The following is a 15,259-nucleotide window of genomic DNA, read 5'->3' on the forward strand; positions in this document are numbered from 1 at the left end:
ACTGTAATATTGTTTCTCTGTTTAAAATTAAATTAATTAAATTATAATTAAATATATTCTCAAAACTTTCGCAAACCAAAATAAAAGTGATTTTCAGAGATTATCGTTGCTCCTGTAGTGTTGCTCTGATTTTTTTTTTTTTTTTTAACAAGATCATGAGTCTTAACCATAGACTGTAAAAAAAATGGGTTTAACTGATGCACGTGCAGGTGATTATTGCAGTGCAGTACTTTGATAATATACTCCAGTAGAGGAGTGCGCATGCGCAGCGTAGTCATCTGACGGTGTGAGCGCTGTGGACGTTTCGCGTTGCTGCTACATCCAGAGGGCCAGCAGAGCGGGACACAGACATCCTCCATGAGGGACCGTCTCCTGCAAGAATAACACAGTTTACCAAACGGGGAGTAAACAGCGAGGCCACGCAGAGGTTTGGAGCTTTGCATGCGGTGACATTTCCCCCTGAAATGTAGCCTGGAGGGTGAGTGCGGGTCGTTGTAATCGCTCGGTCGCTGCATGGCTCTTCACAGGGATGCCATGAAAATCAGAACAGCCGACTGAGAGAGCGCTGCTCCTCGCTATCACAGACACGGTGGCGGTGGCGGCGGCGGCGGAGGTGGTGAGCGATGGATACTGGTGGAAAGATCCACGTTAGGTAGCGTTTCCGAAGATCCGAGGAGAGCTGAACGTCTCTGCTGCACAGTTTAGTCGCCGCCGGAGCTGTCTGAAGGATGGATTTCACCCTGCTCCGGAACATCATCAGCAGATACGTAAGGGCCCCCGTCTGTCTGTCAACACTGTCACAACTGTAGCTCTCTGTCTGCAACTACAATGTTACATATCATTGCATTCTTGGTTTCTGCCACACACTATGTGTTGCAAATTAACTTGCACGCCGCCGCTGCCCTCAGTGGGCTGAGCGTGGACGCGCAGGATGATGAACTCTTTGCTCATCTGCAATGATAAACATTTCACCCGGGATGCTTTGGCAGGCCATTGACTGTGGGCTTTACAATGTTGTTTGTGGTGCTGAATGGGGAATGTGCCAGTGGCTACAGATGCAGTGATGGCTGGTGAATGTGCAGAATAGAAATGAACTTGGCTGGCCCACTTAAATTGCTTTAGTGAGCTACAATATGCATGCACACTATCAACTAGCTGGCTGCCACTTGCCCTGGTCTGCAGTGGAAATAAATCCCAATCAGGACTCACAGACTGAGAGGCCTTGTTGGGACTCTGCACCACTGATTTTTACACTTGCTGGTACTCACTGGCAGCCTGATAGAGTGATGAGTTGTACAGGTTGAACTACAATAATCCTCAACATGCACTGACTAGGACCCTGAGAATAAACTACTGAATCTTATTCCTTATCAAGACATTGTCAGTTATCTAATTAGTCATCAGAATATTATTATTTTTAGGGAAGTAATACGGTTTTGGTTTAGGCAATAATTCAATATAATCTAATTTCTCATCTTTTAATGCAAAAGTATAGAGAGGAAATCATATATTGACTTATGATTATACAAAATTACTAAGCTGATGACAACAAGCACATACTAACTTACATTTCTCATATAGCTGATATGTATGCATGGATATTTAGTTTTTTTAAATATATATATAATTTATCTTGAAGCTCTTAAACAAAAAACATTATGTATGTAATTCACAGAGGAGTATGTAAAAAATAGTCTTTACAATGTGGCAATATTCATATAGACTATTTATTTATTGAATAACCATAAAACATGCTATATCATATATATCGTTAATCAAAATATGAAATTAGCTATATCAGGACAGAATATTTTGGCCTTGTCGCCCAGCCCTGTTACAGTTCAACTGTAACAGGGCTGGGCGTGTGTGTGAATTGTGTGAAACAAAAAAAATAATTTTCTGTCATACAAATAGCAGCTTTTATCCCAAGTAAATCCACACTAGTACTTAAATACTTTTTTTCTGTTCTACGATTCTGCTATAATTTATTTTCAGTAATTAACTCTGTAAATTGTGCCATTGATTAAAACTGCACAGGTGGAATTGGGTGCTTTTGACATCTGTATAAAAATCAAAACAGGAAACAGTGATATGACGTCATTAGGAACAAACTGATAAACTGGAATCTTAGAATAAAGAACCTGTGAGATATGAAAAAAAAGTAGACGTCATGGTGTCAGCTGGTTCCCAAGTAATAGGACGAAGGTTAAAGTTGTCACTCTCAAACACTATATTATTAGCTGTGATGTCGGTCTAGCAGGAAATGTCCACATAATAAGAGAGCAGCTGATGGTGAGCTGTAACCACATTACTGGTTGGTCTGGTCTGAGCAGGCCGGTGCCATCAGCCGTCTCTGCTTATCAGCCGGAGCAGGAAGCAGCTGGTTGCTGGGTGGCTGAATTAGAGAATAAAGTGTCTAGTGGGAACCAAGTCTGACAGGTCTGGTGATGTTCATCAGACTGGGCACCTCAGGAGTACCGTCACATCTGCTATATACAGTCTGCTAGCCTTTCACCTGACCTTAAACTGGCTCAGGTGCTTTGAAGATAACTATCAGTATGAGTGTGTGTGTGTGTGTGTGTGTGTTTTCATGCTTCTGTGTGCTTAATTATGTATGTTCGTCAGGCCTTTACCAGAGTGTGTGTATCTGCGTGTGGTGACAGTGTGTAGGGAGCTTGACGGATGCTCTGGCGAGGCTAATATCTGGGGAAATCAGAGGCGGAGAGGAGGGAGGGATGGGGTCAATGAACACGCCCCTCATCTCTCACCCTTCTCCCCTTGTGTCCTCACTCTGCCACCCTATGAAGCAGACGAGGAATAAATCATTAATTCAATTATCCATGTATTGATTCAGAATTGGAGGGATGGATGGTGCATATCTGGTCCTCTTATTACTTGTGTATCACCCTCTATTAACCCTGCCATATTCTGAACAGCTGCTTCCTTAATGAGGCTACATAGAAGAACAAACATTACATCATGCAAGGTGATTAACGTGTGATAAGCAAGCTGCCCGAGCCGTTCCTCTGGACAGAGGGAGCAGTAAACTCCCATCAAGGTCACTGCCCAAATGTAGCCGGCCTCCCATACTGTCATAATTTTGAAAAAGAAAAAAAATGCTGAATGAGTAAAGCTTCAGCTATGGAAGAATGTACTTCTGATTTAGTCCACTTTACTCCACTGGGCAAGTTTATGATCCTTTCACTCCATATCTTGTTCCTGAATTATCACCCTGTCATTGACTTGTGATTTGTCCTTGATGTATTTTTGTGCAATGGGAAAAAGGGTTTTGTAGTGATGTTGCACAAGCCGAGTCGACTCTGTTTTGCTTGTTTTTGGTTTGGTTTATTGACAACATTGTAGTATAACTTTTCCTTTTGTTTTTTAGACTTTGTTGGGGACAGAATGACTGCAGGGGTGCCATGTACAAATGTTGTACAGCCCAGTGGCGAGTATCTTTGAAGAGGGCTCGATGTGGGCCAGAGTATGGTCCTAAATGGTTAATATTTCTTGTGATATCAGACAGAATCACTGAGTATTAGATACTGACAGTAAAAGTTGCATTTATTGCATTTACTTGTGATAGTTGGAAGTGTGAGGGTAAAAAAAAAAACTAATCCCAACCTGCTGTTTCCTTTAGTGTTTTCTGTCTAACAAACAGATTTTGCTGATGAGCTTACAACCATTACATCTATGATTCCAAACAAAAACATTCAGGCCCAGTGGGCCACCGGGCTTGCAGCACGCTGAGGGAAACCCTGGATAACCTCCATTGTTGTCTGTGGTGTTTACACAGTCCAACAACCATTGTGAAGACAGAGACGGGCCTTTATTGTTTGACACTGAAAAACAGGAACTGAAATTATTAATGGGTTGCTTCATTTTAAACTTTGATACAATACTAGTATATACAAATATATATTGGCCTCTAACTCTTTCTATACTAAAGCTAAAAAAAAACACGAAATAGGATTTTTTTTCTTTTTCCAACCTGCACATAGTGATGATACAGAAAAACTCGCATATCAACACATTGATAATATTATTGATGTAACCCTGATTCCAGAAAAGTTGTTCGCCCTGTAAATAAAAACAATGCAATGCATATAATTCAGAATGACTGTATATATTTCTTGTCTTTGTACTGTATTCAATTCAACAATTGCATTCTGTTTTTATTGCATTTTCCCCAGCATCCCAACTTTTTGGAATCAGTTGTATAATAGCAATAATATCGCTGAAGCCTTGGGGTGAAAATCTGTTTCTTAATGCCATCATTACTTTTGATACTAGAAGTAATTGTATTGTTTTAAAGACATGGTATAGGTAAAGTGTCAATACTTTTGATAACCTCAAGACAAACTAAACTTAATGATATGAACAAGTGACACATTTTTAAGGAAGTAGACAAGTTAAAAAGTATTGTAGACATCAAAAAATGAACAACTGTATGAAGGATGTTTATTATTTGAGATAAATCCATGATTTGGTTTGCATGAGCTGTCACTGTGAAGTGTAAATTGTGTCACCTGATGCACTTTATTAGTATCTGCAGAGAGTTTTTCACATCGATGCAGTGCAGCACTTTATAATGAGAAAGAAATGTAATTTAGTGAAGGGAGTGCACTCTGTCCTGCACATAAGCCTGTTTTCTGACTCCAGAAAAATTGCTGGTGAATTGAGCCTGTACAGTTTAGTAAATAGTTTTTGTGGAGAAAAAGATGGTGTCATGGTGTTTTGCAACGGGTGTTAAATGGGACATTTTGTTGCGTAATAACCTAAATCTTTTTTAACTTTTTTCTACTCTGTCGACATAAAAGAAGGACTAAACCTAGATGCAATTATATATATATATATATATATATATATATATTGTGTGTGTGTGTGTGTTCTCTTTTTCTGGTTTCTATGCAGACCCTGGGACATTAGATATTTATAATGAGATTTATATGTAAAATTACCTCCTTTGGTTTGAGTCAGATCCTGTGTGTGTGTGTGTGTGTGTGGTAATGTGTGGTATGTGTCCACTGTCTCCACTCCCTTCTCTTTGGTGCCTTTTTGTCTTCTAGTAATAATAATAGCGACAGCGTGAGAACTGCGTGAGGTCATGATCCGGATAAGAGACATGCCGGTCATATTAAAGATATGTGATATCTTACATGTAATATGTTCTCTTATTTTTAACATTTATCTTTTACAAAACAGCCTCTTGTGATAACAACATTTTGATTTATATCCGCCACCACATCTCCTGTCCTCAGCATGATTTACCCTTGTCCCCCCTCTATCCTCACCCTCCTTTACATCTTATCTCTGAATATATGACTGTTATTCTTGCGAAGACCTCTCACAACCTCAGGAGATAAAAAGAGAAAGGCCAGCCATGTCTCCCTTTGATCAAATGGGCGCCAGCAGAGTCCCGGAGTGCTGAAGGGCTTTAGAAAGGTTTCTCGCAACTTTACAGCTCTTTGAGTCCCCTGACTGGTGTTGAAAGGCAGAACACAACCTGCTAGATTACTGTTTGCCACATTAGCTGCTACAAACGGTTAAGGGCAGTCTATTCCTGGCTGCAGCCCTCCTCAGAGATGGGGCCCTGGCGGGGAGACAGAGGCTCTAGGTGACAAAAACACACAGGATTTGTGTTTGGGCAAAGCTTTGCCCGTTGGCCTGTGTATATATCAGAGAAAACAGCCATGCATCAGCGTGCCGTCTCATAAGAATAAATTCTGCCTCCCGCAGCGTGCCCTGGACACAGAGTTTTCATTATGAGACACAGTGTCAAGCTTGTATTGATGTTTTCGCTGTTAAAAGCAGACAAATTGAGAAAGAGGTTGTTTTTTTCCCGTTTTTTTTTTCTGGATTTTGATTACGGTGGCGGGAGAAAACGAGAGGAGCGAAGGAGGGGTGAGGAGAAGTAGCACAGCTGGATTAAAGACTTATGTAACAGTTGGATCACAGCATGTCAAGTGGGAGAGGAAGCTGGAGCAACAGCAGAATACAAATGTTGTCATTTTATAGTAATCTCATATTTATCCTTTGAATTTGTTGCAAGTCTTTTATATTATTTACATCATCAGAGGCCTGGTGGCTTTTGTCCTTTAGTGTCAGCGATTCAGACAGTATGCACAAGCTGAAGGTTGTTGTTTTTCCTCTGAGCTTTTCCGGCCAAAACACTGTGTTTACCTGTGCAGCAATTGACCCCAAAATGTTATTCTAACAGTGAATGGCACATCCTTTCCCCCTGAGCTACATTTCCTCTCCTTACTTCATTAGTTTCATCCTCATCGCTGCTTTTGATGTTTACTCTTTCATCCTGCTTTGTTCCAAAAAAAGGGTCGACCACAGAGAATACCGTCTGCAAAGTCCTAGCTGAACCAAAAAACAGCATGAAGAAGATCTCGAGGATATTGTCTGGAGCACTTCACATTCTTCTTAAAGCCTCATAATCTCTTGTCAAACCCAGTTTCACAGCTTTAAATTAAATGAGAAAATCCTGCGCACGTGATCCTCAGCCCATACTTAATGAAGCCTCTGTGGTTGTTTGCGTTATGAACCTGCAGACGTAGCAAAGCTGTCTGTTGCTGCATACTGTGTTGCTATGGTGATTAATGACAAATGAGTATCAGTGGAGTGCATGTTGAACAGGTAGCCTCCTTCCTTTTCAGCTGATCAAGGTCTCGAGGCTCCTTTTATCTTCGCTCAATGCCAGGACAAACTTTACAGCTTTTAATAAGAATGTTGAAGATATTTAAAGGTGACTTATTATGCTCATTTTCAGGTTCATAGTTGTATTTTGGGTTTCTATTAGAACATGTTTCCACAAAACCCATACTCTTTCTCACTGACTGCTGCACTTCTATTTACTCTCTGTTTGAAATACTGTTGTAGTGTCTGTCTATGTAAGCTCCCTCTGGAAAAAGCCCAGTCCACTCCGATTGGTCAGTTTCAGAGTCTTCTGTGTCTGTGCTGTTGTGCCTCTTTACTATCCGTCATTGCAAGCTGCTAAACCAAAACACACAATCTAACATGTTTCAGCAGGAAGGTGTTCTGAAATTTAGAACATCAGCAACAAGGGTTGTAAAAATGTTTACTTCTTTGATCAGACCAGACCGGTATACATCAGCAACCAGCACAGTCGCTTCGGACAAAAGCGTCAGCTAAATGACATGTAATGTAATGTAATGTGTCAGATATGGCCACTATAAATCAGATTATATATTTTGCCTTTTTTTAAAAATGCTTATATGTTAGTGAGCCAACGTTTATCATCAGGCCCAGTTAGTTAGATAACACACTTGGCAGTAAGCAGGTGTAAATATTTATCACCAGCTAAATTTATACATCCCATTTTAATCTAATTATGTGTCAATGTCCACTTATATCTAGCTATGTTTGAACTTAAAATAGAGCTGGTACAGCTAGCTCTAATTCCATAAATGTCTATGCAATAACTTTTCTAATGCTCAGAATTCAATTTTCTTTTAAGAATTATTATTTATTATTTTTTCATAATAAGGTGGTTAAATTGATACTCGAATGGCTAAAATCTACCACTTCCTGTATATGGATGTTGTGTAGTAATGTCTCGTATGTTTCCACATCCTCTGAACAGTGAACATAGGCAGTTCATTAAGGAAGAGCTCAATCAGAGAAATTTGATCTGTGAGTTTAATGAGGGATACGTGCTCAACATGCTGTGTGCTTCTGCAGCGCAGCATTGCAGGACAGTGTAGGAGGGATGAGACACGACCACTTAATCAGGCCAGTTAATGGTCTATACCTTTTATTACACCTCTGCGGCAGAGAGGAGCTACAACATGGGGGACAGATCATGGCACTGCCAGGTTCAGGGGTGGCTTTCACACAATGAAAATACAGACAGCTGGCAGAAAATGCCAGAACAAGAGAGGCTGTCTGGGCTTTTTAAACGTTAAAAGTGGCAGATCTGTTCTCTAATCCAGAGTTTAAACGGTTCTTCTGCCCAAGACAGTGCACCACCAGAAACATGAAAGGAGAAGTTACGGTGGTGGGATTTTTGGTCTTATCAAATCCATCTTGTCATCGTTGATGATTGATGGTGATGTAAGAGCAGCCTCTCTGCTCGGAGGCTGTTTCAGTGTTGTTAATAAAGACAAAGCCTCCATGTCCCACGACCAACCAGCCAGCCACTTTGTCAGATGGAGCAGTGGAGTGAAGAGGGAACAGTGGGCCGGGGGTTGATACGGATCAGTGAGGATTAATGATCAGATAACTACAAACCACAATGCAATCTCTCTGTGTCTTTCTGCGTCGCTCTCCCACAGTCACACTGTCAGAGTGTGACACACACTGCCAGGAGACGGAGGGAGCAAAAGAGAGAAAACACTGAAGATAGAAATATGATGGCACGAATGATGAACATTTAAGATTTAGAAAGAACATTTTGACTCTCATTTTGACATTTGTACTCTCTACCACTCTGTATTACAAGAGTTGCTCAAAAATTTCCTTCGAGATTAAAAAAAAGTTTATTTTATCTTATCTTTAAAAAAATATCTGATTCCAGCTGCAAATATGTCAGGATTTACTAATTTTTCTCTGTTCTAACATTTTTAAATTTAATATCTTAGATTTTTTAACCATCCAATGCAAATTCACTTTTAAAAGGTGAATTTGTATATTGAAATTCTGGAGCTGCTTATTTAGGCAGTATTATTTATTCCATGATTAAGGAGCAGAGCCAACCTATTTGTGACTTTCTATTGACACAGTTTTGTTTTGAGACCAGTGAACATGATACTGTGGTATCTCTATGACAGTGCATGTTTGAAACTGTTCGGTTAGTTACACTTTTCCAAAATAACAAGTGCTCTGCAACATCTCAGCAACTACAGCTTCCATTTTCCCTCCCGAGTTGCCTTTTGTTCACTGTTTAACTCTGTTGTCCTTTCATTCTTTTCGTCCTCGTCAGTCTCCTGCTCCTGCTGCTCGCTCCACTTCAATCTGCTCCTCCTTATTCGCCTCACTTTCCATTTCCCTCTCTTTCCATTGCACTGTATCTCACTGGGTCATGTTGCCCCCCTAATGTTTTGGAGGGGTCTCAAGCCGGCTGACACTGTTGGCTCCATGTCTATTTTTACCCCACTGCCAAGCGCCTGTTGATCACTGTGGATATGTTTAGACTCTGCGTTTTCCCTATTGCAATTTGCTTTTATGACACAGCTTCTTTTATTTATAAGTTACATTAGCTACATCATTTGGTCTCATACCTAATGATGTAGTTGTATTATGATGAGTTTGTATTAGTTTTCCAGTTTAAACTTTTTAAAACTTGTGGATATGAGCCTACAAGGTTACTCTGGACTCTGAACAATAAAAGATTTGATCATTGGCAGTGATCAGCCTCATCTCTGCCAATGAGTTGAGGACATTTTAAGCACTGGAGCGTTGCTTCCACTAAAGTGCTTGTTCCAGAACTTTTTGTTAATGGTCAACACTTCTGCTTTGAGCTGTGTCAGGCAGGCTGCTCTGCCAAAGGCTATGCTCACACTGCCCACTCAGGCCAAAGCATTAGGAGCCATGTAGGAAGCCAGATGGAAACAAACAGCTGAACGCCGTGGTCTCTTGACTCTTGTTTTTTCTTGGAAAGCTCTCTTTCTACAATAGTGTTTGATGAAGGACACCTTGGAAAAATATGTGCTGCGCTAAACTCCCAGAATGCACTCTGTTAGTCCCCGGGGAGCTACTTAGATGTAATATAGATGAGAGATGAACTGAGATGGAGGTTTGCATACACACGATCTAACGTGTGTTCATTATTTTCGTATTAAAGGGTCGGACTGTTAGAGTAAAACCAACAGTGTTGTTTTGGGTCCATGCAGAAGAGTAATGGAAGGATGGCAGACATGTCCTGCAGGAAGAAGTGACAAGATAAATGACAAATCCACACTTGTGTGACTCAGAGCCGATCCCACGTACACACACTGTCTGCTCTCTGAAACGAAGTGACTGAAGTCATGAAACAGTCTTGTGTAACATTCTGCTTCTTGACTGTGCTGTTAAATCCAGGCAGGCTCTTTCATAATTCATTCAGGGGATGCACAATATGGATTTCTTCTCAGTCGATACCTATAACCATTAATTAACATGCTTCTCATGGGCAATGCCAATAACATAACATAATAAATTCACATTTTGTACCTTTTATAACCTGTAGTTTATGAAAGAAATTCAGAATCTTGAGAAATATGATTTGGTGTTGTTTAGGGCCAAAACTTTTGTTGTCAAAATAATCTGTGATAAAAACTTTAAAAATATATAAATTAATAGTAATTTTAATGGCATAAAAAAAATGCTGAATTCCTTTCTCAGTTTCCCATTGTCTCCAAAGTGCTTGTTTGTTTTTGCTTGATAAACTAAAATGATTGATGATAAATAATACTTGATCAACAAGTCAATTAATTAACTTAGTTTATTTTCAGTGTTAATGTCAATTGCATGCTCTAACTCTCTTTCTTTCTTTCTTTCTTTCTTTCTTTCTTTCTTTCTTTCTTTCTTTCTTTCTTTCTTTCTTTCTTTCTTTCTTTCTTTCTTTCTTTCTTTCTTTCTTTCTTTCTTTCTTTCTTTCTTTCTTTCTTTCTTTCTTTCTTTCTTTCTTTCTTTCTTTCTTTCTTTCTTTCTTTCTTTCTTTCTTTCTTCCTTCCTTCCTTTCTTTCTTTCCACCTGGTAATAATCGGTGTAAAAAGAGGCAACATCAGATACTCACTTCTACTATAGATGTATATGTTTCCAGTGGTCTTTGTCAGTCTACATTTAGTTAAAGCATGGTTGTATAAAAAGATTTTGTGTGATTGCACAGTGTTTGTGAAGGCAGATAACAAAATGTGTTATTATAGCTTTTGAGTTGTAGGCAGAGACATTACCAGGCTGAGCAGCGTGATTTAACCCCATTTTTTTTCTCTCCACCTGTATTTCTATTTATAACTATACATATCTCTCTTTCTCTCTCTCTCAGTGTGTGGGGGAGGAGATCTGGGTGGACAGTCGGACGGTGTACATCGGGCATAAAGAACCTCCTCCGGGAGCTGAGGCCTACATCCCTCAGCGTTATCCCGACAACCGCATCGTCTCCTCCAAGGTGAGCGAGCCCCAGCCCCTGAGTCAGAAACATAACAGCATTTATCATCACGCCGTTCTTTTGTTTCATATTTAGACAACCATGTAATCTCTTTTGTGGCCATGTTTTTAAGGATGACACATTTCACTTTTCAAGCTGTGCATCACCGTTTCTCTCGCCAGAGGGACGGGATGATGATGATGTGCCATTGTTTTCCCTTTCTGTTTTTATGGTAATTCTGCTGTCACTCTGTCCCGCAGTACACCTTCTGGAACTTCATCCCCAAGAATCTGTTTGAGCAGTTCAGAAGAATCGCTAACTTCTACTTCTTGGTCATATTTCTGGTCCAGGTGAGATTTTTTTTTATGATAAGCTTTGGTAATATTTCCATCTGTCTTTGTTTAATCTGTAAACACAACAGTGAAGCTACAAGGAAATACTCTCCCAGCTGTCCATGTGTTAATGCATTTCTGGGTCAATTTTGTGCTCTATTATTTTATTTTTTTTCTACCTACACTGGCCTAAATTTAATTAAAGTGCATGGCCTTGCAGCAAGATATTTTCAGGGCAGCTGGAGACATTTGACAGCTAAAGGTCACACTAGATAGTATAGATTATTTTCCGAGAAATCTAGATTTTGAAGCAGGTTTCAAATGAATGTGGCACAGTGCAAACACAAGGATTATTAAAGTCGATTGCTGTGTGTCTGATTTGTTATTGGATCTGTAGAAGCAGAAAACCAGCTGAAAACATTGTGACATTGCAGTTAATTAATAATAATAATTTTAATAATAACTTCCTTTAAGCAATCATGTGCACTAACCAATCAAATGAGCACTGATGGCAGTTTAGACCCTGTTCTCATTGTTCCCACATTTCAAAATAAGAGCAGTTATCGAAGATTAACCGTTAAAACCTGCACCTGTGTTTGAGTTTACCCGTATGAGGATTATCAAGATAATTTGAGTTTCATGTTATCTTGAAATAATGAGTGCTCTCTTAATCAGAATCAAAGAAAAACATCTTCTTCCTTGAGCCACTATATTGCACCAAATGTTTAATAATCATGCAAGAACAAACTAATCATAGAGGAGGAGGATACCATTTCTTTACCAGCAGCCGCCTTAGTAGACCAGAATGCAACATGGGCACACTCGGGTCTTTGTGTGCTGTATGTTTTATCAGTAGCATGTGAAATACTACACCCTCTTAATGGGACAAACTGAGCATGGCACACAGCAGCAATGTTTGTACTCCTCTTTATTTTTGTTGACTGAAAAGGTTCGCTGTTATTGCTTTCTACCTCTGCACACGTACCGTTTCTTAAAAAAAGAAATAAGGAAGGAAACATAAAAAACAGTTAATATCCCTGAAGAGATTCTTCCTGTAAGTGCAGATGGAGGAAATCAAACAAGATTTGATTACTGTGATACTTTAATGTTGCAGGATTGGTGCTTGATTCCTTCTTACAGAAGCTTTTCCCTGCTGCACTTCCTTACTCAGCGTTGCATTACTTGGCATCCTGTGCTCTCTCCTTTCTGTTGTCCCCCCCTTCATCCTCCTCCTCCCCCCTTCCCCCCTGCACCTTCCTCCCACTCTTCCTCTCCCTTGCAGCTTATCATCGACACCCCCACCAGCCCAGTCACCAGCGGCCTGCCCCTCTTCTTTGTTATCACTGTCACCGCAATAAAACAGGTAGGACACACACAAACATGCTCACATTTCCGGGAAATATTGCCCCACTCTCACACCAACTCCCAGCCTCAAATACACACACACTCTCTCTCTACCAATCGGGTGCTCTATTATCTGTATATACACATTCCTCTCTCAGCGAAAGGACATGCCATTGAATATGTCTGGTGATGTGAGAAATATGATAATGAATGGTCTCCTCTGTTAATCACTCTAGCTGAGGATCCCATGCCCCTGGGAGATGCATCCTCTCTACCGCGTCCTGGTACTGAGGGATGGGGTACTATCAGTGATAGATAGAGCTGTTCTGGCTAAGGAAGCCCGAGCTTTGCTGGGACATAAATCTAAAACATGACGTGTTGGCTAGAAATTCAGGAAACAGGTCACTAAGCTCAGGGAGCACAATGCTAATTAATTACAGTGTATGACTTTCACCTCTCCCCCTCCGTCTCTCTTGATCTCATACTACGCTCTGGCCCCGATTCTCTCTGCACAATAATCTATATTCTCTGTTTCCCCCCCTGCCAACAAACACTTGGCTTTCTCTTCCTTTTCCCCTTACGATCTTGTTATCTTCCCCCCTCTCTCTCTCTCTCTCTCTCTCTCTCTCTCTGTCTCTGTCTCTCTCTCTCTCTCTCTCTCTCTTGCTGCTTCTCTCTCTCTCTCTCAGGGCTATGAGGACTGGCTCAGACACAAGGCTGACTGCTCTATAAACGAGTGTCCGGTGGACGTGGTGCAGCGGGGGAAGGTGGTGAGGACACAGAGTCACAAGCTACGGGTAAGAATGGCCTCATTAGAGCAGTATAGCACCTGAGGCCACAAAGCAACACTACAGCACTGCTGCATAGCTCACTTTACCTATAACTGTCCCTCACAACTCCCCTTCTCCTGCTCTCTAACTTTGTTTCCTTCCTCTCTGTCTCTCTCTTGTCTTTGCCACCAATTAATTGCCCTGAAACTTTAGTAGAGGAACAATTATAGTGTCCCCTGGTGCACCATGCACGCGTCCCTTGGCAAAGGGAGAGGACTGATGTATTTCATGAGGCAGGATATTCCTGTCATCATCCTGCGATGTTCTCTTATGTCATTCTGATGCAACAGCAGATAGCTGTTTGTGCCTCAGTCTCGTTCTTGAAAATCTCTTATAATAATCCATCAGACTCCTAACAAAACCTCATGTTGAAGCTATTTATATCTGGCATTTTTTGGCAATAAAATTCAATATTTTTTGTAATGTTTCATATAGTAGCTTTTATTGTTAATTATAGAAATGTTTTTTTATGCTGAATTCAATTTCCAAGCAAAATGGATTTCATATAACGCAGATATTTGATCCCTGTTGCACACAAGGATTTTGTTTAGCCTACTTTTTTTTTATCTGTATAAACAGATAACTCCATAGGAAACATATAAGCAAGTTCTTCTTCTGTTACATTTCTGACAATGCATGTCTTTTACCATTAGTGTTTATTAAGTTCAGTTCCCTCAATTAAAGGCCATAGAAGGTATTAGGAATATTACATTTCATCTACAAAGCTCTTGAAATGTTGTCCTATCTTTGGTAGACTGTAAAGGTGTGGTTAGACCAAATGCGAAGAAAAGTAACTTAGTGTATTTGGCAATTTGTGAATATTTGTCCATAACAGCCAATGTGAGTTATCCTTTACTTCCCATGATATCTATGGAAGTAAGTCACTTTACATCCACATTAGCATTTATTTATACCATCAACTATGACCCCAATGATCGCTATTGCTGCCTTGTACCTGTTGTGAAAAATACGCTTTTTTTCTCTTTTATAATTCTTGGTGATGTTAAATTGATCTCAACCCTAACATTTGCACCAATGCATTTTTGTGTCTATTCTCGTCTTTGCATTAACTTTGTATGTATCAGAATCTCTTTATTGTCATTGCACAAGTATAACGAAATTGAGGTAGAAGCTCGGACATTCAATGGAGTTTCTACATAAAACTGAACAAAATAAGTTAAAAGAGGTATAAGTTATAAAATAAATTAATACATATATGAATATAAATATTGCAGTTGTGATGCATTTCAAGTGTTTCAGGTGTGTAATTGTGCAGTATTTAGTGCAATATGTCTCTGGGGTAGAAACAGTTTTTTGGCTTTGTGTTTTGGTTTGGTTTGATTGTCCTGAAGAGCTTTATTGTCCTGATCTCGTCTTGCAGAAAAATTATCTTTGCATTTCGTCTGAACACACCTAAACATTAGTTATATGCATGTATATATGCAAGTGAAACTGGTGTAACTGTGGATTTGCATGCAGGAGGTTGTTTAATTATTTTTTGTGAGCCAAACATGGTTGCTGTCACCAGCCACAGTAATGTGCACTTAGTTCAAGCAGCTTATAATTAATTGTAGGCCTTATTGTTCCTACCCTCTCTGTGATTCTTTGACTGGTGTGAGTTTGAAAAAGATCTTAAATTGCATTCGTTATTGTGTGTA

General features: G+C 39.9%; 1 protein-coding gene across 1 annotated transcript in view; it reads left to right on the top strand.

Annotated features, from left to right (window-relative positions):
- Positions 1-408: 408 nt before the first annotated feature.
- Positions 409-15,259, top strand: part of LOC131978988 (phospholipid-transporting ATPase IH-like) — a 39,738-nt gene continuing 24,887 nt past the window's right edge. The window contains exons 1-5 of the mRNA XM_059342844.1: positions 409-767; positions 10,994-11,116; positions 11,356-11,445; positions 12,710-12,790; positions 13,461-13,568. Coding sequence (XP_059198827.1) covers positions 729-767; positions 10,994-11,116; positions 11,356-11,445; positions 12,710-12,790; positions 13,461-13,568 — 441 coding nt within the window. The 5' untranslated portion in view covers positions 409-728. The remainder of the gene's footprint in view (positions 768-10,993; positions 11,117-11,355; positions 11,446-12,709; positions 12,791-13,460; positions 13,569-15,259) is intronic.

This window comes from Centropristis striata, chromosome 10, assembly GCF_030273125.1.
Source record: "Centropristis striata isolate RG_2023a ecotype Rhode Island chromosome 10, C.striata_1.0, whole genome shotgun sequence".
NCBI lineage: Eukaryota > Metazoa > Chordata > Actinopteri > Perciformes > Serranidae > Centropristis > Centropristis striata.